The 23,942-nt window shown below is 47.1% G+C and overlaps 5 protein-coding genes across 5 annotated transcripts; 2 read left to right on the forward strand and 3 right to left on the reverse strand.

Moving 5' to 3' along the window:
- On the reverse strand, positions 1 to 722 carry LAJ45_03064 (uncharacterized protein; the record flags this gene model as incomplete). The annotated part of the gene is made up of 4 exons (XM_046112653.1): positions 1 to 14; positions 89 to 437; positions 542 to 564; positions 671 to 722. 4 exons carry the CDS (start codon positions 720 to 722, stop codon positions 1 to 3), a joined length of 438 nt encoding a protein of 145 aa, XP_045974142.1.
- Positions 723 to 915: 193 nt separating this feature from the next.
- LAJ45_03065 (uncharacterized protein) lies at positions 916 to 1,583 on the forward strand (the record flags this gene model as incomplete). The annotated part of the gene is made up of 5 exons (XM_046112654.1): positions 916 to 930; positions 994 to 1,029; positions 1,118 to 1,189; positions 1,421 to 1,468; positions 1,536 to 1,583. 5 exons carry the CDS (start codon positions 916 to 918, stop codon positions 1,581 to 1,583), a joined length of 219 nt encoding a protein of 72 aa, XP_045974143.1.
- A 975-nt stretch (positions 1,584 to 2,558) lies between these two features.
- Positions 2,559 to 4,235, reverse strand: LAJ45_03066 (uncharacterized protein; the record flags this gene model as incomplete). The annotated part of the gene is made up of 5 exons (XM_046112655.1): positions 2,559 to 3,155; positions 3,237 to 3,547; positions 3,604 to 3,709; positions 3,782 to 3,899; positions 3,961 to 4,235. 5 exons carry the CDS (start codon positions 4,233 to 4,235, stop codon positions 2,559 to 2,561), a joined length of 1,407 nt encoding a protein of 468 aa, XP_045974144.1.
- A 1,978-nt stretch (positions 4,236 to 6,213) lies between these two features.
- LAJ45_03067 (uncharacterized protein) lies at positions 6,214 to 9,337 on the reverse strand (the record flags this gene model as incomplete). The annotated part of the gene is made up of 4 exons (XM_046112656.1): positions 6,214 to 6,279; positions 6,339 to 7,271; positions 7,323 to 8,834; positions 9,152 to 9,337. 4 exons carry the CDS (start codon positions 9,335 to 9,337, stop codon positions 6,214 to 6,216), a joined length of 2,697 nt encoding a protein of 898 aa, XP_045974145.1.
- A 1,829-nt stretch (positions 9,338 to 11,166) lies between these two features.
- On the forward strand, positions 11,167 to 23,942 carry LAJ45_03068 (uncharacterized protein; the record flags this gene model as incomplete). The annotated part of the gene is made up of 13 exons (XM_046112657.1): positions 11,167 to 11,211; positions 11,353 to 11,655; positions 11,721 to 14,172; positions 14,227 to 15,237; positions 15,309 to 15,428; positions 15,484 to 15,561; positions 15,629 to 18,960; positions 19,018 to 19,543; positions 19,602 to 22,561; positions 22,622 to 23,059; positions 23,113 to 23,392; positions 23,445 to 23,865; positions 23,924 to 23,942. The coding sequence occupies 13 exons, from the start codon at positions 11,167 to 11,169 to the stop codon at positions 23,940 to 23,942; spliced, it is 11,985 nt and encodes a 3,994-aa protein (XP_045974146.1).

Consider the following 23,942-nt stretch of genomic DNA (forward strand, 5'->3'; position numbering starts at 1 on the left):
TTAACGGTAAGATTCTGCACATTCACGTCAGCCTCGCCTTCCCATCCACAGCCACAACACAACCGCCGTTCCTGCTGGAGATACGTACTCTGGTATCTTGCTCTGGCACCTGGACCTCCGAACTTCTTGGGCTCGCATCGTCTGTTGTCGGCAACGAGCAGCGAACGGTCGTAGGCAATCAATTGCTGCTTGATCTGGTTCTTTGAGTGCTCATCGACGAACTTCTGGTAGTAGGCGACGATGGACTTGGCGATGGCCTGACGGATGGCATAGATCTGGGAAGTGTGACCTCCTCCGGTGACGCGGACACGGATGTCGACGTTGGCGAACTTTTCGAGACCGACGACGAGGAGGGGCTCGTAGACCTTGAAGCGGAGGATCTCGGGCTTGACAAGGTTGATGGGGGATCCGTTAACCTTGACGAGTCCACGACCGGCCTGTGTGCTCGGGGAGCAATCAGTTAGCTATGTGTTCGAGTGGAGACTTTGCTGATTTGTAGCTTCTGCTTCTTGTGCTATTCGGGCGGCGGGCAGATATGTACCTTGCAGTGGGCGACGGCGGTAGCTAACGATATCGAAAAACGAAGGGTCAGCACTTCAATCTACAACCCAAACCCCCAATAATTTCAGGCCCCTCCACCAAGGATAATTCCATCAATATTTCGACGTACCGGTCTTCTTCTTGCCGAAGCATTGAACGGATTGAGGGACGGGTGAGGCCATTTTTTTCGTCTATTTGGTTTTCTTCGTGGGTTATCGATAGAGCGGGGGTGGGCTTGTCGTCTTTCGTTGTCGGTAGAAATTTGGTAGGGCGTAATTTTCGTGATGATTGAAGCTACGTTCGTCTGGGTTGTGTGTGAAGCAACAGCCTGGGTTGTAAAAAGCAGTCGTATGAGTTTAGGGCTGCACCCTGGACATGGATGCTTTGGGGGTTACCCTGATTTGGCGGCTCTTTTCAAAAGTTTGACATAGCGATTAAACGACCTCCCTCTAGTACGGGGGAATTGAATCTGGAAAGCTTGACTCCTTGGTAGGTGTAATGTTGAATATTACAATTCGTCCCTTTAACTATTTTTAGCTTCATGTGTAGCTAATACTTGCTCACCCCGCCTCCATAGACACCCATCTACACGGAAACCCGCTCGGCAGAATGTCGTTCTTCAAAATCACACTCATCCGCTCCGGCATCGGTATGACGGAGCGCCAAAACGGCGTCCTCAAATCTCTCGGTCTGCGCAAGAGAATGAAGACTGTTTACCACCCAGTCACCCCCCAGACCGCCGGTATGATCATGAAGGTTAAGGAATTGCTCACTGTGTCAGAGGTCGACACGCCATTGACGCAGAAGGAGATCCATGAAAAGAGACGGCCACCAAAGGGTTTCATTGTCGAGAATCCTTTGAGGCCTGAGGCGACTGCAGAATAAAGAAGTTTGGCTAGGTTGGTTGCGGTGTGAGTTCCTGGACCAGGTGCGCTAGGAAATTTGGCTTTTTGTATCATACTTGTGGGATGGTTAATTTTTTTTTTCTTATTTAGAAGCTTTTGCCCGTAGTGAGTTTTCTGGGAACAGAAATATGTCTTTGAATCCAGGTATATCCCTGCTACCAACTTCTACAGATCTCCACAGCTTCTTTTTTAAAAAGGGTTCTGCGTAGCTGCCGAATCAAGCTTGCCAGTTCTGCCGAGTTGATTGTGGAGATGACGGAAGTGATGGCGCTTGCTAAAGGCCAGAATTATGTACATACCTGTCTGGAAGGTATCCCGCTGTGCCTGTCCATCAGCTTGGACTTGTAAAGAGCGCGACGCAACGCAATGCTACGGTGAAACTCTCGGCGGGAGCAAATCCTTAAAACTGCAAACAACTGCAAATATAATGCATGTTATGCTATTAGAAACATGATGATTTTGATCTGGGAGAGTACTTAGTTGTGAGGCAGTCGTGGGGCCCGGGCCTGTACCGCCGAAATGGAGGCTACCCAAAAAACCCAGTTTATCCTTTGAAGACATTATGAGCAACACCACTTGTGCATAGTAAGGTTTTACAAGTACGGGATGAGTACGAGACTAAGGTTTTTTTAAACCGTATTAGTACCTACGTATCTGGGTAATATATGGATGTGATTGTGCCTTGGGAGGCAGGTGCTCTTGGCGGTTTGTCGTTATCGAGTGACCACATATGATGGGTAGAATCATGCGTGATCACTCGAATGAGTGAGGGCAGTGCTAGTGTTGGATATTTGGCATTTCGAGGGATACCCGCCACTGCCATGTCGACACTTATCCAATTAGACCTGTGACTGGAGAGCTAGTTTGACTATTCATCGAGATAAGACCCCAGTATTTAACTATCTCGTCCTACTTTTTCTGTTATTTATACTCAAGTTTCTAAACCAGGGTTTCAAGGTGAGCATGAGTAATAAACTTTAATTGCACTACCTTGTAACTTCTATCAACACATGTCACAAATATAGCAATACCATACAAACAAAAGAACTCCATTCTCCATACATGCAGTTGCTAACAATAGAAGTAGTACACAATCTATCTAAACCTCCGCAGCTATCCACGAACAAACCTAAGCCTCGCCTTTTTGACTGGAATACCAGCCAATGCATCGCTTGCAGCGTTCTCACCAAAAAAGGGGACATCTCCAAAATCGCCGTTGCCGTTGCCGCCGTCTCCGGCTCCACCATTGCCTCCGTCTCCGGCTCCACCATTGCCTCCATCACCGTTGTTATTGTTACCACCACCTCCCGCACCATCTCCAGCACCAGCATCGCCTTCTGCATTGCCGCCGTTATTTCCACCATTTCCACCATTTCCACCATTTCCACCATTTCCACCATTTCCACCATCTCCACCATCTCCACCATCTCCACCACCCCCATTATTATTACCTCCATCCTCACCATTTCCACCACCGCCACCACCGCCACCACCCCCATTATTATTACCTCCATCACCACCAGCATTACCATCACCATCAGCATTACCATCACCAGCATTACCGTTACCAGCGTTACCGTTATCAGCATTACCGTTACCACCATCAGCGTTACCAGCGCCATTGCCAGTATCGCCATTACCAGCATTGCCATCACCAGCATTGCCGTTACCACCACCGCCACCTCCCTGACCACCTTCAACAACTCGAAACTAAACATAGAATATACCGTTAGAAACAGCTCTCAACGCATGTAAAAAGACCTTAGAGTTATTTAACAAAGAGAAACCCACCTTTGTACAATCATCCTGCGCACCTCTTTCAAACACCGGGCTGATAACTGCCTGATGATTACTCGACGAAGTGATGGTACAAAGCCTATAAAACCCCGCCGGCAGCCCTTCAACACCGCTCGAGGCCGTCAAAAGACCATTCCCATCACCGGCGTCGTTGATGCCCTTGAAGAACTCAAAGACATCGGCAGGAGGTGGTGTTGTGGGCGTGAATGAGTCGCCAAGTGACTGTATTGTTACGTGAGTGTGACCAATGGTGATACCTGCTCCATTAAGCTGTTGGGGAGAGGTATAGTAGTTTGTTGTTGGATCTGATGTGATGGGTTAGCCGTTGGAAGCATTTAGCTGAGCAATTGGAATTACGTACTGACGAAAGAGCCGGCTTCGAGGTTGTTGACCTTGACGACGATGTTGAATTCCTGGCCGGCAGGAATGGAAGACCCTTCTTCGGGACTGAGGATTATCACAGAGACCTTGATCCAAAATATATCAGCTACGAAGTAACGAAAAATATCGAAGCCTTAAAAACTAGTTGTATCACTCACCATCTTATCCGCCGCGGGAATATCCCCCATCGGGATAGGGTTGCAGCTTCCACCCTGGACCTGAAGACCATTACTTATAGTCTTCCCCGTGCAGAAGTTGATGAAATTCGCATCATCTCTGTACCGCAGAATACTTATATCAGCCGAGGTCACTTCATTTAAACTGTAGGACAATTTACGTCTCTGATGGTGTAAAGCCACCGTCGGCACCATCGGCCTGACTAGCCGTTTGAACGTTTGCTTCTAGTAATAGCAGTTCGTCTGCGTTGCCTTGATTTTGGCCCCCATCCCCGCCTCCACCTCCATCTCCATCTCCATCTCCACCTCCGCCTCCACCCCCGCCCCCGTTGCCGCCACGGTTCCTACCACCACCACCACCTCGCTGGGAGTAACCTTGCGATGCTAGAAGCGCTACAGCAAAGAGGAGCCTCTGGAGAATTGGCTGTGGTTTCATGATTATTTCTTTGTGGAAAATTCGTATATAACCAAATATTAAGAATATAGATATCGCAAAATCTGTAACGAAAAAAGAAAAGTCGCCGGCGACAGACTAGAAGGAACTTGATGGTGATAGTACAAGAAAAACTTCTCACAAACCATCTCCAGAATACCAGAGTTATATACACATTTTCCAGACAGCAAAAATCTTCGTTCTCCTTTCTTTGCCATAAACCCCCTCTCCTGAATGGATGGCTGAAGAAGCCAAGATTTAAGGTTTTTCTCAGACTGCGTCAAACAGCAACGGCGCTTCGGCCGCCAGCCAGTAACTCTTCTACTCTTGTTCCGACCTCCACCTTCCAGGCGCAGGAGGCTCTCACAAACAAGCTTAAGACATTTATGCATGCACCAAAGATAAAATTCAATGGGTGGAGAAGCGCTTAGTTACAACCTTTTGTTTTGTGATGTCTGTTGTTTGTGGTTACAGAGTTGGATCGAACTGATACTACACGGCATGACTGATCGGCTGTAGCTAGGTTAAGCTTAATTCTACAAGTTAGAAGGGTCAAATCTTCTAACAAACCTTATTTTAGCCCAAAACAGATTTTTAGTTAGAGTACTTGTTTTGCCAAGTATTTGGGAGTCTGGTTGTTTGTAGTCATCTAACTGTTGCCGTTTCAAAATCGGTTAGCCTACCGGCTGGGAGCGGGCGGGCATCTTAGATAATTGGTAGGGGGTTGTAGCCTCAAGTATCATACCTACACAAACTCGACTCCCAGGATCATCGCTCGGCGAAGTCAGTCTTGCACTCTCCCCATCCCCTACGAGCATCGCTGCTCAACGCTCGGCGGTATCATAATCCAATGTGTCCCCTCCCTGAAAAAAGCCTTCTTTCAGGCTGTGAACTGCATGTTACTTGAAACACGCCTATATTACAAGAAGTTTCTCCACCAAACGTTAGTGGTGGTCCTCGGGCTTACACCACGACCTCCGAGGGGGAGTGAAGCTAGGTAGGTTAGTAGAGGTTACAGTACAGGATGATCCTGCAAGGGGGTCGGCTGTTGAAACTTCATCGATCATCACGAGCTGCTGTTGTATACTCGATCAAACCCTGTCAGCTCGCTGTAATCCCGAGACTCCCATTTATCCAAGTTGAAATTCAATCTAGGGATTGCCCAGGGGGAGCATTTTTTTTGCTTAACCATATATTGAATATTGTACCTATCTGTACGTACTCTATCTAACCACAGCTAGGTATGCCAGCGGGCGTGGGATGGGGTGATTGGAAAGTGCAGGTTCCAGAAGTAGTCTGCGCGATCAATAGGACGTATCAGATATGCTGCAGAGGCGCTGTGCCCGAAGATGGGCGGCAGAGGGTTTGGTGGGATGAATATGTAGCCTTGGCGCACATCCTTAAGGCCCGTCCATGTGCACATTCACATCTCTCATGATAATGGAAAAAAATATCCAAAAGTTACATGTTTTACAATTATAGACAGAATTGTAATCGATAATGAGAATTCACCCCAGCATATAGGCCATAATCCAACTTTTATAAATTATGAGAGCGAAGCACATCATTTATTGGGGGAGGCGGGTATGAGATAAAATGCATCGTAGTAGACTCCTCTTGTACAGAAGTAGCTCTAGTTTGGTGCAAAAATAAAAATCATTCTATAACAAATCATTGAACATAACGCGTAACAATGTCTTGAGCTTCGTCGCCGCCATAATCATCATTGTTGGCTAGTATAATACGGTGCCAACATGCAAATAGTAACTAGTGGTAAGAGGAAATAAAAACTATAGGACAAAAGAATAAAAACAGACGCTCCAACCTTGCTTTTTCTCAGGGTAAAGGGATTCATATGGACGGAGAGGTAATATAAAGAGCTACAAAGGAGATGATCCAGCAGCTTCCGGGCAGCAGTCTACAGAAACCACGAGCCTGTTAACAATATTGGAGCTGAGAATGCAACGAAACCGAGAGATGTTTAGTCTCCAAGAGCCTTCTTGAGATCGTTCCACCTATTCTTCAATAGGTCGTAATCCTCGTTGATCTATACACGTTATTTTGATTAGTAAATTTTTATCTTAATATCGACTAGGGAACTGTTACCGTCGCCAATTGCATCTTAGTGCTGACCAGTTCTTTCTCCATTTCCATCATATTCTCCTCCAGAGTTTGGTTTTCTGTGTGTACGGCCAAATTCTTTTCCATGAGAATACGCATCTCCTCCCGGAGTCGATCCTCGATTTCTTGAGGCTGCCTATCAAGTGACTCTTTCAACATTTCAACCTTCGCCCTGAGTTCTTCGTTTTCGTCCGCGAGCTGATCATTCAATACTTTGAGTTCTACCTCACTGCTGGCTATTCTGACGTACTCCCGGTTGAGCTCTTCATTCTGCTCTTCGAGTTTCTTAACCTTTAGCGTGGAGTTTAGGTTGGCTCGTTTTAATGTTTCCAGTTCTTGCTCGGCATCTCTCTTCACTCGAACTATCTCCTCCCACTCCCGTTCATAACGATCAAGAGTTCCCTGGGAGATTTTGATAGCACATGCGTCCTGTACCATGAGGTTGGCTCTGTATACCTCCTTTTCGCCACCATTCCCAAAGAATCCGGCTTCTTTGACGCTCGATGCGCTCGGCGTGACATCCAAGTAAACATCAAAAAGCCGCTCCTTCAGAAATGGTCCCAGATTATCAAACTCCATACCAAGTAGAGTGCTAGCATTCTTTCCCATCATCACAATTCCAAATTTCAGGATTGGCCCCTCTAGCCCTTCGCTGAAAAGGAGATCAAAAACTCTCAAAACCAACTGTAGTGGAAATTTGTAAGTGAAGAGTGTGAGAAACCATTGTGCAGCGTAAAGGGATGATTCAATCCCTTGGCGTTTGAGGTGGATAGCGAGCTTTGGTTCATAATCCTCCAAGATTCTGTCATACTGGAAAAGCCGAAGTTCAAGGCCCTTCATTTTATCTTGGAACATCGTGCGTAGTTTGTACTTATTCATAAGTTTGACAAAAATGCAAAATGCTTCCTCTTCAGTCATCTAAAATCATATTTTAGTAGCCGCAAATTCAGAGCCGATTAGAGAACTTACATTCAACAGAAGAACAGTGGCGATAAAAGTCATGCCTTGTGTATATCCTACTTCCGGATCGAAAAGCGCATAGGCCTTACAGACTCCCATAAGTGCCTTCTGATCAACTTTGTACTTTCCAAAGCTCGTTCTTTCACCAAGATCTCTTTTAATAACCTTCTCTAACTGAGCCACCGTCTTCCCCCACGTGCTTTTTACTCTGGGGTCTAACTTGGGGCTCGTAAGAGAGCCCAGTTTTGGAGATGACTGACTTGATGTGGGTGAGGGATCCCAAAGCCAATGGCTCCCAAAAATTGGTCGTGCATCTTCTGATGTTGCGGTCCCTGGCAGGGCAACGACGTCGCGGTACATGGCTTCTAGCTCTAGAGATTTGCTAGAAGCCATGCTTTGCCATATTGTTCCTCTAAGTGTCGGCGGAATTCCAGCCTGTACCGCTTGACTGAGCTCAGCGGGTTTTTCAGAAGCAACTTTGTCGGCATCGTCAACGATAGCTTGCCAGAGATCCCAATCAATTTCGTCCTCTTTTATTGAAGAAGCAGTGGCAGGGGCTGATCCAGGAGGAGGAGGAGTGTCTTCTTGAAGTGGTGTTGCAGGTGTACCACCAAATCCGATTGCAGAAAACATCGAACCCTTGCCCGTAGTATCTTTATCCTCATCGGCAGGCACAGGCATGCCCTCACGAGCCTCTCGTATTTTCTTAAAGTTTTCTCTTAGGTTCTGGGTCCCTCTAGCTACCTCATTCTCCCTTTCTTCTCTTTCGGATTCCAGGGCATGCAGCCATGACTCATTATTGCCTTGCATTGTAGGTGCATTAGAGGCAACAGAAGCCAAGGTGGCAATTGATGAAGCAGTAGCTCTTCTAGAATTGGATTGTGCTGAGCTCGAGGCGGCAGTAGCTGTAGTAGGAGTGCTAGGGCTAGAGCGAAGCCAACTGAATGGAGACCTCCTGACAGGAGGCGGAGGAGGTGGTGGTTGTGGGGTTGCTGCTGCTGGGGGTGTGGGAGGAAGCGGTGGCTGAGGTGGAGCAGAAAGTTTCCGGGGAGGAAGTACTGGGGTAGCTGCCTTGGAAGTGGTAGTTGAATTCTGGGAGCTGGCAGTTGATGATCTTGAAAATCTGTTTGTGATTGATTCTGCGATTGATTCGACTATCGAGGTGGGAGATGTAGATACAACTGGGGATGGTTCGGGGGCAGCAGACACTGTCTCTTTTGGTGGGGGGAGCTCATCAATGAGAGATACCTCATCGAGAGAGGAAGTTGATATACGCCGTTGACTGGTGGGTGATTTTGGCATACCAGCATCATTAACGGAGTCATTGATGGTTGTGGCAGGGGTGATGGACTGCTGGCTGTTTCGATTGTTGGTTGGAGGATTTGATACTGTCGGCGATACTGGGGGATCATCCTTAGAGGAGGTCGTGGAATGGAGGGACGATTGAGTGAGCCTGCGTGTCAAGACGCCCGGTACTGTAGACTCTGGAGCATCTGCAAATCCATCTTCAGAGCTAGTTTCCTGAAGTGGGAGAGTAAATGTGTCAGTACTCGTAGTACGAGAGGTGATGGTCTGAGACATGAAGAGATAATCAAGGAGATAATGTGAATCAAGGAGGAAGGGGAATTTTTGAAAGGGACAAAGATATCCAAAGACCAAGTAGACCAAGACTGTATCTATCTAGAAATTCAAGTACTTCGTATAGAATAGGGGGACACTAAGGTAGAATGGGAAGCTCATTAAACAGAACGGAAGAGAATGGGGATGCGAAAGAACCCTAGATAAGACTACTCGAGGAATGGAGGGGATTTTGAAATAATTATTAGGATATAGTATACCTCATCATCAGGTTTGTCCTCTTTGGTGACAGTTTCGTTATTTACATTCCCAGGATCAACCGAATTCATAGACTTGGTAGAAATGATAGAGTCTCTAGGGTTCTTCTTATCGTTCAGTTCTTCCGCGGTAGCGTTAGTAGAGCCAGTGACTTCCTCTTCTGCGTGTTTGTCGTCATTGGTGGGCATCTCGAGGACCCGTTGTTATTAGCAGTGTTTGTTTGTTATTGCTTCTTTCCGCGCAATCACAAGCGAGTTGCAGGAGGTGTGGAGGTAACAAGGCCAGTTTAACAACAGAGCAGCAGACCGATAGTATGTATCTTCACACCAGGAAGCCTCGCTTTGAAGCTCTAGGTACCTATCGTCTCGTGTTGAGCAACAAAGATCGTTGGGATGTTACTCAAACCGTTACTGTGCTGATTTCTTAAAAGGTGTCCACTGTCCACTCGGGCCCCTCCAAACAGCTGATTTCAAAAACTTTCAGCCGGAGATGCTCGAATAGAGAGTATGTGAGGACAATATATGACGGCCAGCCGGTAGAGGAGAGATTTAAATTAAGTCACGCTGAGCTGGAAACTGTTCGAGGGTGTGAAGCAAAGATGGTGGAGCAAAGTAAAGCACTCTCGTCAATTTATTTCGGGGCATGCTCAGCTATATATTCTGGCTACATTTGGCTGGGGAATCGGTGAGACAAGAAACGCGCGGTGGAAGGGCCAGGAAGGGGTAGAGCAGGGGCAGAATGAGGTTTAGTCATGATAACCGCTGCAGGTCGGGTCCGGGAAAGGGATGCGAGCCAAAACCATGCCGCTGACGGCTTTACCGTAGCTATGGTCGGAGCGTGCTGGCCAATGAAACGCCTGCAGGAGAAGGGCCAACAGGAGTAAGAAAAGAAGGCATTTTGATAAGAGCTGGCGTGATCGAGTTTTTTCAATTGTCTAGAGTAATCTACATGTGTAGGTGTACGACGTATGTTGCATGTATTCATGGTTAATCTAATATTATATCAAGAGCACAATTCATTGAGCACCTAGTTATTTGAGAATAAGTGATTTTTCAAGTATCTGCCATACCGAATGGTTAGGAAATAGACTACATTTTTTGGGGTTCTTTCTAGAACCTCAACAGTTCGGTGATCAAAGCTTAAGCGGCTAGATACAAGGGACTTTCCGTATTGAGACGCAGACGGAAGTACATACTATAGTCGTATGGACTATACATACAGCACCGTAGGTACGTATTCTACAAGATCTGCACAGACGGTTTATGTACTCGAGCACATCGTGTGCAGCAGGTTAGTATTATTGAAGAGGTTGGGGATGTTGTTGGCCAGCAAAAAGTGAGTTGGATGTCAACAGGAAGGTTCACAATTGACATAAGGCTACATGTAGTTACTCCATGGGTTCACGGTTGTTGCCTGAATCGTCATCCTAGTTACCCTACGCATAGCAACTACGCTCAATCCTCACTGCTGTTTCCCCTCCATCTATCTCCAATCAACACATCCCCCGCTCACCCCGCGCCCCTCATTCCGACTCCGTTTTGAAAGAATAGCTCAGCAACGTAGAGACTGCACTCTCTATCTGTTCTATTCTCTCACCAAAGAATAGCCATCCTCTTTTTCTCAAAGCCATCTCCCTGTCTCCAAATCCATTTTCTTATCGTGTGACGGATTTCTACTCACTACTAATCTACTACAGCTAGACTAGCAGTTTATATATTCTCTGTTGTACTTATCCCAAATCTTCGTTGCCCACAGAAGCTCGCGGAACATTTATTGGGTTGCTGGCACGGGGCCGACGTGACGTCGTGACGCAAGCGAGCGCAACAAACTTCCCTCCCAAAGTTTCATCATCCTCATCTCCCCACCACCGTCCGTTATCCATCACCGCAGGTTTCTACCAACATCGTATACAGTCCTTTGATCAACTGTTTTACTTCTCTTTCTTCCTCCCCCATCTCTCGATACTGTAAAGAATCAATAGCTTTTCCCTTGTGTTCTTATTACCACAAACTTCGCTATGCGGATAAAAAAGACCGCTACAGCCAAACATGAGGCAACTCTCGTAAGTCATCTATGGAATTTGAAGCTTTGAAATGGAATCTATCCTAGTATTTCCTTCTTGAAAGCATTCCTTTCAGCTCTTGAGCTTGTTGTTATCAAGCCTGAATTTGACCTGCTTACACCAATGACCTCATATCTCCAGTCCCCCTTCCTGCGAAGCTTTATCGCCAAAGCAACCTCTATTCCAGTGAATGAGCTTCTTCCATATCTCTCAACATTCCCTATACATTGGCCATTTCCTCGTGGTGACCTTTACCATTGGATTACGCTCCTGAATCGTTTCGATACCATTCTTGAAGAGCAAGTTCAAAAGTACAAACTCAAGGAGGGGCCACAGACAATACCATGGGAGCAAAGCGATGAAGAGCTTGTAGTGGGGGTTTTGACATTTAGCAGGATTTTGGTAGAAAATTGTGGTAACAGGAGTCTATACGGTAGTAGCGGGGTACGATTTCTAGACAATTCCCTTCACGCTTTTCTGATTCGTCACTAACTTGTAACTCTTGATAGCACATTAACGACATACTGCACACAACGTCTTTGGATGTAGTCGAGGCTTCGTTGCGGCTTGGATGCCGTCTTGCGCAACGGTACCATACCTCAAGAACTCGTGGCGCTAGCCAGTCAACGAATGCTGCTTTGTTGGCTTCACACTACAACATTAATCTCGAGCGGGTATCAAAGCTGGCAACGCCTTTCTTGAAAAGTGTTGCTATTGCCAGCACCCCGTCTGGGAAGAACGTCACCACAAAGGCCGTAGTACCAGTGTATGCAAATGACCTTACTAGACTCGCTCGGGACGAGAAGCCTCTGGACAGTGCGGAGGCGCTTGGGAGTAGTGGGAAAGGGAAAGGGAAAGCCACCGATACACGGGAAGCGAACTGGGAAGAATGGGGAGGAGCATGGGTCAGCTACTATGTCAACCCCACTGCACAAAAGACTCCAGCAGTCCCTGCAACAGGTGGGGTTTTTATTCCGAGAGAACCTGTTACACCAACCCCAATCCGTCGGTCGTCGTTACACCATTCACACACCCCTCATCAGCAGCAGGTTCCTTCGTCTCACCCTAGGAGACGCTCAAACGATGATTCTGTGGTTGACCCATCTGATCTAGCCTCTGTAGGCGGTATGCAGACCCTTGAAGTTCCCTATAGTAAAATACAGGCTGCGCCAAATCTTGAGGAGATACTCAAAACAACACTCCCTGAACTACCCGCCGATACTCACTATGATTTTCTCCACCGGCTTCGTGTCGCTTCAGCTCTTGCCGGATCGACAAAAACTCGAAGACAGATTCTAGGAATTCGAATTCTTGCATTGACAAACTTGGCTTACGTGTATTCTGAGACTCAATTCGCTTCCAAAATTTTGGCACCCGACCAGGATGAACCACGGAGATTTCAGCTAGTATATCAGCTTGCGGAGCTAGTACACACCGGGGATGGGAAGAGTGGGACAGGAAAAGGAAAAGAAATTCCCAGGTGGCTGCAGACACTCGCACTTGGTGGCCTTGAAGCTCTCGCGAGACACAAGAGCAAGACCGCTGATGTTTGCGCTGCTTTGAGTATCAATGTCAATCATGGTGTCCTCTTGTATGTCGTTAGGAAAGCTGTGGCAGACCTGGCAATCGAAAAATATGACGAGGAATATGATAAAGAGGCAGAGGAGTGGCGAGAGGCTCTATTTTCATTAGTGGGCTACTTGCCAACCACTGCTCATGCAGGTTCATTACTTGTCTCAGCTGGACTCATTCCTATTCTGGTAGAGCTTCTCCAACTTCGAACTAAAAAAGCTCTTAGGAGCATTCCTAAGGCGATCAGTTTTCTGGATCAGTTAATCTATAGTGTTCAGCACGCATTTCAGACCTTGGCTAATGCTAGAGGATTGGATGTCGTTGTCGATCTTGTTTCTGATGAAGTCAAAGCTGGAATTGAAGAAGCCAATGCGAATAAAGGGATTCCGGAGGAATACAGAACCACTCAGACCGATTTCAAGATCGGATACTATCGTCAACAGACATTAAAGATGGTATTCAAGTTTATGCAACATATGATGGCTCAATCCGGAGGAAATGCCGATAGATTACTCAGAAATTTAATTGATAGCCCAAAACTCCTTACCGCACTAAAGATTGTCATTGAGAAGGGCGCGATCTGGGGAAGTCATGTCTGGAGCACAGTGGTAGGTATGGTTAGTGCGTTTATACACAATGAGCCAACCAGCTATGCGGTTATCCATGAGGCCGGGCTGAGTCATGCTCTTCTGGAGTCAGTAACCGGAAAATCGGGATTGGCTGAAAAGGAAGCAAGACTAAAGAAAGAGGAAGAGGAACGGATAGCCAATGCATCCACAGCCGAGAGCTCAAGTGCTGGTGCGAACGCTGGGGGCGAGGAAGATGAAAGAATGGAGGAAGAGTCGACCGAAGGAGAATCTAGTGTTAAAGGAAAGTCTAAAGAGGAGGGAAAAACTGAGATGAAGAAAGAGCTTCCTCCAAGAGTTCACCCTCCAGCAGCCGGAATCATGACCTCCCCAGATGCCATTGGATCAATTCCTACAGCATTCGGTGCCATATGTCTCAACTCCTCCGGCTTGGCTTTGTTCCAGGCATCAGGTGCTTTGGAGACTTTCTTCGAAGTGTTTGAGAGCGCAGAACATGTTAAGAATATGACGGATAATGAACTTGGCAGTTTACTGGGAAGTCAATTTGATGAGCTGATTCGACACCATCCTGTTCTTCGGGAGAGTGTTATGAAGGTTACAATTGAGATGTTACAGAGAATTGAGGTACTAGGTAGGCGATTTGCTGAAGAGAAGGGAATGGGTGCAAAGGTCTGGATGGAGGATGGATACGGCGGGATGGTCGTTGCTGGAGGTAGGAAGGCATTGATTGGGGGGGGGGAGGTAGTCAAGTCTGAGGGGAGCTCGGCGGTCAACATTGCCGAAGGTTCAAGCAAATCACAGGGTAATGATGGAGACGACGTCGAGATGAGCGACGCTGATGCCATTGCGCCTACAGTTACTCTCGACGAGACAGAGCCCGACGGCGCGCCAAAAGGTGAAGTGGTCGCCTTGGCTGATATCTTTGATGAAGAAGCCGAGGATGCGGATAAAAACCAACCCTCTATTGCAAACTTCATCGACGTTGCAGCTAGGTTCCTGGAAGGCTTTTTGGCGAACACAAGCCAGACAAAAGACTTCATCAAGCGTGGTGGTTTAGATCTCATGCTTGACTTCTATACTGTTCCAAGTTTGCCTAGCGACTTCGCAACCAGCCAAGCAAATCTTATGATTGCCCGTGTCATGCAAATCTGCAGCGAAAATACTCCCACCACTACGATCGCCGCCACACTTAAGCATGCCCAGAAAGCCATAAAAGAATTGGAACCGTTGCTGAGACATAACAAAAAAGAAGGCTTCTTTGCACCGCTCACAAACCAGAAAGCTTCACCTCTCCCCCCACGCTTACAAGCAGGGGTTCCAGCCAATGATGATCATGGAACAGCGGAGCCAACAACCACACCTGGCGATGAGCTCGACCTCGTAACCGTTCAAAATATCAGATCCAACGGCACAAAACTCGTGAAAGACCTTGTAACTATCCATTCGCTTTGCTATCTCCTGCATGAATTATTCGGCACACCAGTATTTAATACACGCCTTACGTTGTCGTTGTTTCAATCAGCCGAGAATGAAACCTTGGTTCAACAACTGGGTGCTTTGCACAGAATGTGTGTTTGGGAAGAAATCCTTCTTCAAAAGACTATTCCAGATACGTGGAATGAAGCCACAAGAGTCAAGACTGCTGCCGGTATTGCTGCGGCTGCTGAAGAAGAAGCTGCTCTTCCAGCTGCTGTTGCATCTGCCTCTGCCGAAATCGCAGGCCAAGGTCCAAAATCACAGGATGAACAAAAGGAAGCTGAAAAGGCTGTGGTTGAGAAAGATGGCAAAACTCCATGGTTCCGGAATGTAAAAACAATTCGATTTTTGATTAGTCAGATTCCGTCAAGCATTACTCCATTTCTTCAAGGTAAAGTTCATGAATGAGCTTTTTTTTCCTTTTTTTTTTAGTTTACTATTGCTAAATGATATGTATTTTAGGTCTTGCGAGAGGCTTAGTCTCAAGGCGTAATCCAGATTTGATGCATAAACAACATGCTTTTAAGATCGCAGAGAATATCTCAGAAGCCATGTACGACCATTTGACATGGAAGAGATTAGGTATATTACTCCCCTGTGGTCAGTAAACGAATAAGAGTGCTGATTGAGTTGGTAGACACATGTGACTCGGTGACAGATAAATATGGTTACTGGATCGTAATGTTGGCTTCTATTACATCACTGTTACTTGAAGGTACAAACCCTACTATCTAGTAATCATAATTCCTCTTTGATCAACACGTTAGCTTACCATTTGGCAGAGAAAGGGACTGGACAAGTCATCACCACTACATTAATTACGTTCAAACAAAACGACGGGATCAAGGCGGTTACAGAAATACTCGAGACATTCTGGAATGAGGTTCAACTTTTACCCTCATTGAGCGATGCTGAACATATGGGTAAAGATGGTCAACAGAGGATGGCGCATGCGTATGGTGGCATCAAGATCATCTTATCACTATTTACCCACCTTGTTTCTAACAAGTCTGTCCTTGAATCGGCGCAAACCCAAGCGCTTCAAACCCGCGATCGCCCACCTGAGCCGAACCGGCCAGACCTTTGGAACGCTTATCAATTTCTTGTTGAGCTGAGAGCCAATATCCTTCCAGTTGTTAGAAGTATGTGGGACTCAGGTTCTATTGAGAAGGCGTCTGGTTCTATTGTTAAATCTGCTATTGAGATCCTCGGGATCGTGCTTAAAGCAGAGGGCGAGGGTAATGCATTTACGAAGAAGGATGTCGAGGCCAAGAAATTGACAAATACGATCTCTTGGAGGACTATGGAACCAAATGAAGAACGCATCAGACAGCTTGTTGAAATGGGGTTCGCACGCGAGCTTGTTATGTCCGCATTGTTGAGATGCAATTGGAATGTGACGCACGCTTCAGAATGGCTCACCTCTTTAAGAATTCAACCCCCAGGCCAGCGAGGGAGCCAGATCTCGGCATCAAGTTCCAGACCACACACAGCTGAATCAAACTCAAGCGATGAAGAGGAAGAGACAGATATTGATGCCAGGGATGAGTCGGTCTCTGAGACGCCTGCTACAGCTACGGAGGGCGAACAGTCTTCTGAAATCAATATACCACCACCACCGCCACCACCACCGGCCGCACCAGTCGATGATGCTGTAATGGCAATGAGTATCGAAGATCTTATTACTCCTAGCTTAGTGCCACCACCTCCTGCAGCGGCTGAGTCACAGTTAATTTCTCCAATCGCAGAGGCTTCATCTACCACAGCTGAAAAGGGCAAAGGAAAGGAGGGTCAAATATCAGAGCCGGTGACTATCACAGTTGAGGATTTGGATGCGCTTAGGTCTACGATCCGAGAAAGCCTTATCAATCGCTCACTTGACATTCTTCAAGTTCACCCCAACGTCACTTTTGAGCTTTCAGCACTGATCACAAACGGGTTTGGAAAGACAGCAGAGTCGGCCGAGATTCGCAAGGAGGTCGCAACAACTATTTTTCAATCTCTTATGTCGTTGCAAATGGATGATGATTTTCGCCCTCAGGGAAAAACTATTGCTTCAACTGCACATCTTCTTGGTCTTGTACTTCAAAGTCAGGACTTTTTCGACGCATGTTTGGAGGATCTTAAGGACAACATTCCAACTCTTGTAGGGTTTATCAAAATCTACCCTGGAGAGCCCGCACCCTGGGTCGCCAATATTCTTCTTGTAGTTGAGAAGGTGCTATCAGAATCTGCACAACCGCGTAGGGTTAATTTCACCCCGCCTGGTGAGCCAGAAACTGAAAACGTTGCTGAGCTCGATCCTTGCAATATCTCGGACGAAAATCAGTCTTCTCTCTTTGAGGCGATTATGTCAGTTATTCCTGAGGTTTCTAAGGACGAAGTTTTGCCTTTGGCCATCGTTCGTGTCCTTGTTCTTCTCACTAGGCGTAGGGATTTGGCCATCCGCATGACAGAGAATGGTTATTTGCAGCGATTATTCCATATGTTCCGCCGCCAGTCCGGGCTAAGTACAGAACGCATTCAATCTTCAATCATGCTGGTTCTTCGTCATATCATCGAAGACGTGGATATTCTTAAATCGATCATGAAAGCCGAGATTCGTTCTTGGTTCAACAGCAGAGGAACCCGTCAGATCGATACGCAGTCTTTTATTCGGCACAATCATTACCTTGTTCTCAGGGATCCAGAGGTTTTCGTGGAAGTTGTCAACGAACTTTGTAAATTGACGAGGTACGACCCGCACTTGAGGAGTCAGACAATTGCGATCAAAGATTCGTGGCGTTTGAACCCCTCTCAACCTTCTGCGGAAACCCCCAAACCTTCTGAAGGCGAATCCAAGGAAGGTGAATCCAGTAAAGATTCTGGAGATAAAGAGACTGTCGATAAACCAAAACCTGCTCCTGAGACTAAGCCTCCCGGGCTAAAGAAGCCTGATGGTGTTATCCACTTCTTGTTATCAGAGCTATTGGCATGCAAGGACATTGAAGATTCTATCCCGGTTACCCCCCCTCCCGTCAAGGAAGAGGCCCCACAAGCACAGGTGGATATTCAAATGGACAACACAGAACCTGCATCCGGGGTTGTCACCGAACAACAAACCTCACCAGCTGATCCGAAGAAGCCCGAGAAACCCGAGAAACCCGAGTTCAAGGCTGAGCAACACCCTACTTTCATCTATCGGTGTTTCATACTGCAGGCCTTGACGGAGTTGCTGTCCTGTTACAATCGCAGCAAGATCGAATTTATCAACTTCTCTCGCAAGGCAGCACCAAGAGAACCCATAACTCCTTCGAAGCCGAGATCAGCTATTCTTAACTACTTGTTGAACGACATAATCCCCCTGGGAACACTCCTTCACACCGAGGATATCGCTTACAAGAAAAGGGCCACAACTTCCCAATGGGCGATTCTAGCAATCGTTTCATTGTCTGCTCAAACTGGGGAAATTACGAATTCTGAAGACGAACCCAATCTCCTTTTTGTTAGGAAGTTTATTCTCGAAAGTGCCCTCAAAGCCTTCAAGGATGCGTCCTCATCAACAGAACTACTAGACACTAAATATTCTAGAATGATGAGCCTCACAGATCTCTTTTTCAGAATGTTGTCCGCGAGACCAAACCACAACCACGCACCAGGCGCAATTTCTTCCGAAAAGTCCTCGCAGCAGATTGCCAAAATCATGTTTGACAAAAATTTCATTGCTGCATTGACAAGTTCGCTCGCTGATATTGACCTTAACTTCCCATCTGCGAGGAGGGTCATTAAGTATATCTTGAGGCCACTAAAACTTCTTTCCAAGACTGCTACAGACCTCAACGAAAGCTCTAGCATTTCATCTTTGGGTGCAACTGACGAGGATGAGATTTCAACGGCCACCTCGGTTTCTGATATCGACGATATGAGGGAGGAAACTCCTGATCTATATAGAAATTCTACTCTTGGCATGTTCGAAGGGGGAGAAATGGCGGATGATGATCAGGATTCATACGACGAAGACGAGGATGATGATGATGAGATGTATGATGAAGAGATGGAAATGGAAGAAGATATGGAGGATGAAGGTGAAAGTGAAGTCAGCGACGAAGACGAAGATCACCAAGAAGATATGGATGTGAGTGGAGCTAATTACATGAGTATTTTTCCATTGGTTAATAGTGTACGTGTACAGGTTGAAATTGTTGTGCAAGAAGAGCATCATGACGATAGCGAGGACGAAGATGACGATGACCTCTCCGAAGATATGGATGAGGGTGAAGGAGTGGAAATTATTGATGAATTAGCTGAGGAGCACCAGGGTACCTACGGAAGCGGTGGTGAAGATGATTGGCAGTCGGAAGTCAGTGAGGATGATGATGGGGACGATGAAGAAATTATCACAGACAATCCTCTGGAAACAATTGTTCGTGCTCTCGGGGGGCCAGAAGAGGTTCCTGAGCCAGGTGATGAAGACCGGGACGATGGTTTCATCGATGATGAAGTTGAAGAAGAAGACGAGGACGAGGACGATGATGACTTGGATGAAGAGGAAGCCATGATACGCGAAGATTATGAAGATGATGAAGGTGCGTTCTCTGCTGTTCCGTGGGGTTGGGCGGAGGAAGCGGGTGAAGCTCCCATGATGGCTCGCGCACACCCGCGTGGCCACGGTGGATGGTATACTCTTGGTGGGCCTCCTCGCGACCCCCCGGTATTCAGTAAGCTTATCTCCTATTCTAAGATTTCGTGAGAAATTTACGCTGATTCTAGGTTTAGTGTCGAACGCTCGTACACACCGTTACATCGGCGCCACCCACGCACGCGCTGCCGACACTACAGATCAAAACCCTCTTTTGCAGCAAAATTCCAGTGAGCAAGGTGGTACTCGCCCCGCTCCTCATCGTAACCAGGAGTTCATGACAGATTGGGTCCAAGCTATCGATGGAATGCATGCGAACGCCGCTGGGGGACCAGGTGGTGCAGTTTCAATGATCAGCACACTAATGAGCCTTATGACACGTGCGGGCCAACCTGTTCCAGTCATGACCAATGGTGCAATTCAGTTCCAAGCACCTCTTCCTCATTTGGCTGGACACGGACATCATCATCATTTCGTTCCGCGTGAAATTCGATCGATGTTTACTGGGGGTAGACCTCAACCCGAGATTTCGCGACACCATCGTGAAGACCCCCAAACTGCAGTCAATAGCTTCATTCCTACCCTGACTACTGGACGCTGGACCGAAGAGTCCAAACTTTTGTTCGGCACGACTGCCCCTGATAGGGCTCAGAAAGTAGTTAATGCCATACTCGTCCTTCTTGTCCCGCCTGCCATTGAGGAAGAACGAGTTCGGAAGGAAAAAGAGGAGAAGGAACGGCAAGAGGCACTGAGATTGGCTGAGGAACAGAAAAAGAAAGAGGAGGAGGAGAGAATTGCCAGAGAAAAAGCTGAGGAAGAAGAAAGGCTTAAGAAAGAAGCAGAAGAGCGTGAAGCGGCAGAGCGAGCGGCTGCTGAGGCGGCGGCGGCTGCTGCTAACGAAGCGGAGACCGTTCGGGTCGAAGAAACGCCAAAGGTAGGGGATGCTATGGAAGGGGTTGAGACCGCAGAGAGCTCATCTGCTCCTGCCGTTGAAGGCGAAGCAGGCCCTTCGAATCCTCCGGCACCCCGTGCTACGGTGATGATTCGTGGGAGAGAGATGGATATCACTGGCATGGATATTGATCCCGGCTTCTTGGAGGCACTGCCGGACGAACTTAGAGAAGAGGTTCTTACTCAACACATCCGCGAGAGACGTGCCGCAGCAGCTACCAGTGACCAGCCCAGTGACATCAGCCGAGAGTTCCTCGAGGCATTGCCTGACGAGATTCGTGAAGAGCTCCTCCAGCAAGAAATGGCTGACCGTCGACGTCGCGAGCGAGAACATGCTCGAAATAGTAGACCTTCTCATCTTGGTGGGGCCGGCGGCGGTGGTGGTGGACCAGTAGATCTTGATCTCGCCAGCTTCCTTGCAACTCTCGAGCCTGGACTCCGCCAAACTGTACTGTTGGAACAAGATGATGAATCTCTAGCTCAACTTCCACAGGCAATCGCTGCAGAGGCCAATGCTCTTCGTGGCGACCGCAGGTTCAATCAGTTTGTCGAAATGCCCAGACCTGCCGGCGGTAGAGGAGTTGGAGGTATTCGTCACGAAGAGCCGAAGCCTGCTAAGAAACCTGTTCGCAAGAGTGTCGTTCAGTTGCTTGACAGAGCTGGTGTTGCCACATTACTCCGCCTCATGTTCATCCCTCAGGTCGGAAGTACCCGCATGACTCTACATGAGATTCTTCTAAATATCTGTGAGAATCGTCAAAACAGAGCGGAAGTTCTCAGCGTGCTTCTTTCGATCCTCGCGGACGGAAGTGCTGACATGGCCGCTGTTGAACGAAGCTTTGCCCAACTCTCTGTCAAAGCAAAACAAGCTGCAGTCACGAAACCCCCTCCAACACCCAGTCTTAAACGAACTGGTACAGGACCACTTGCTCAGACTAGCAGCGAAGTTTCGCCGCTCATGGTTGCTCAACAGTGCTTGGCCGCATTATTATTTTTGGTCAGCTATAATGAACATATTCCCTCTTACTTCTTGAACGAGCACGAAAATTCAAGTGGGTTGAAGAGGTCGACTAGTCGGAAAGGCAAAGCCAAGGAGGTCGTACCATCAAAAGCTAGCAAATATGCCCTCAATATCCTTCTGAATTTGTTGGACCGACCCCTCATTACAGAGAGCTCAAGTGTGATGGATCAGTTGTCAGTACTACTATCGGAAATTACCAGGCCGCTCACTATCCTTCTCAAGAAAGACAAGAAAAAGCCCGAAGAACCAAAAGCTGCGGAGCAAATTGCTGAGGGTGAACCTGCGGCTGCTGCTCCAGCGACCACGGCAGCAGATACCACCACAGTACCAACCACAGAAGGCGAAGGGCCAACGGAACCACCAAAAGAGGAGCAAGATAAGAAAGAGGAGTCAAAAGAGGATGACAAGCCCAAGAAACAGCGTACTTTGGTCCCTCCTGTTGTCCCGGAACCCTACCTCCGATTTGTTGTCAATATCTTAACAGCCCGTGAATGTTCAAGCAAGACCTTCAGAGAAACACTTGCAACCATGCAGAATCTTTCGGCAATCCCGGATGCGAAGGACGTTTTTGGAAAAGAGCTGATTCGCCAAGCAAAAGGACTCGGTGTCACAATATTATCCCATCTTGACGTCCTGGTAAATCAAATCAAGAGTGCAGAGAATGGCACCGAGATTCAAGGGTTGGCTCTATCAAATTTTTCGCCAGCCAGCTCTGAACAGGCAAAGCTTCTCCGAGTGCTCACTGCGCTTGATTACCTTTTCGACCCCAAAAGATCTGCCAAAGACAAAGAAGACAAGAAAGAGGGCGAGTCCAAAGACGATGAAAATAAAGCCGAAAAGGATATCCTTGCCAACCTTTATGAGAGCCTTTCCTTTGGACCTCTGTGGACCAAGCTCAGCGATTGTCTCTTAGCCATCCATGCACGGGAAGATATGTTACACGTCGCCACCATCCTCTTGCCGTTGATCGAGGCCTTGATGGTTGTTTGCAAGAACAGTGGATTGAAAGAGACGGTCCCAAGATACCACCGCGGCCAAACCCCGATGAGTCCCCAAGTTGAAACTGGAATGGAGAATTTGTTCTTCAAATTCACCGAGGACCACCGCAAAATCCTCAACCAAATGGTTCGTAACAATCCGAAATTGATGAGCGGGTCCTTTGCACTGTTGGTTCATAACCCCAAGGTCCTTGAGTTTGACAACAAGCGGAACTACTTCAACCGCCGCCTTCATTCTCGCAGCGGTGCTCGCGATCCTCATCCTACATTGCAACTCAGTGTTAGACGTGATCAAGTCTTCTTGGACTCGTACAAGTCAATGTATTACAAGACTGGTGATGAGATCAAATACGCCAAATTGAGCATCCGATTCCATGGAGAAGAGGGAGTTGACGCCGGTGGTGTCACAAGGGAGTGGTTTCAAGTCATGGCTAGGCAAATGTTCAACCCGGACTATGCTCTTTTTATTCCGGTTGCTTCTGATAGAACGACATTCCACCCAAGCCGTATGAGTGCTGTCAATCCTGAGCATCTTAGTTTCTTCAAATTTATCGGAAGAATCATCGGAAAGGCTTTGTACGAAGGACGTGTTCTCGATTGTCATTTCAGTAGGGCGGTCTATAAGGTATGTCCCTCAAATAATTATTTCAATATCTCATTTCTAACCATGAGAAATAGCGAATCCTTGGAAAGTCAGTATCTTTGAAGGACATGGAAACTCTTGACCTCGATTACTACAAATCTTTGCTTTGGATGCTTGATCATGATATTACTGACATCATCGTTGAAACTTTCTCGGTTGAGACCGATGATTTTGGCGACAAAAAGATCGTTGATTTGGTTCCAGATGGAAGAAATGTCCCTGTGACGGAGGAAAATAAGCATGAATACGTGAAGTTGATTGTCGAGTATAAACTTTTGACTAGTGTTCAGGAACAGATGGAACATTTCTTGATTGGTGAGTAACTACTCCAGAATCTGATAGAACAACCATTCTAACGCATGATTAGGTTTCCATGATATCGTCCCTGCTGAGCTGGTTTCTATTTTCAATGAACAAGAACTTGAACTTTTAATTTCCGGTTTGCCTGAGATCGATGTCGATGATTGGCGAAATAACACAGAGTATCACAACTATTCGGCCTCTTCTCCTCAAATCCAATGGTTCTGGCGTGCAGTACGATCCTTCGACAAGGAAGAACGCGCCAAGCTGCTCCAGTTCGTTACGGGCACCAGTAAAGTACCCCTCAACGGGTTCAAGGAACTTGAGGGCATGAACGGGTTTTCAAAGTTCAACATTCATAGGGACTATGGTAGCAAAGATCGTCTGCCTAGTTCACACACTTGTTTCAACCAAATTGATCTTCCAGAGTATGAGAGTTACGAGAATTTGAGACAAAATATGTTGACCGCAATCACACAGGGAGCAGAGTACGTATATCCGTTCTTAACAAGAAAAACAAACCGTTTTGCTAACATTATACATCAGGTACTTCGGTTTCGCGTAA

The sequence above is a fragment of the Morchella importuna genome, assembly GCF_003444635.1.
Source record: "Morchella importuna strain M04M26 chromosome Unknown Morimp01GS006, whole genome shotgun sequence".
NCBI classification, from domain to species: Eukaryota; Fungi; Ascomycota; class Pezizomycetes; order Pezizales; family Morchellaceae; genus Morchella; species Morchella importuna.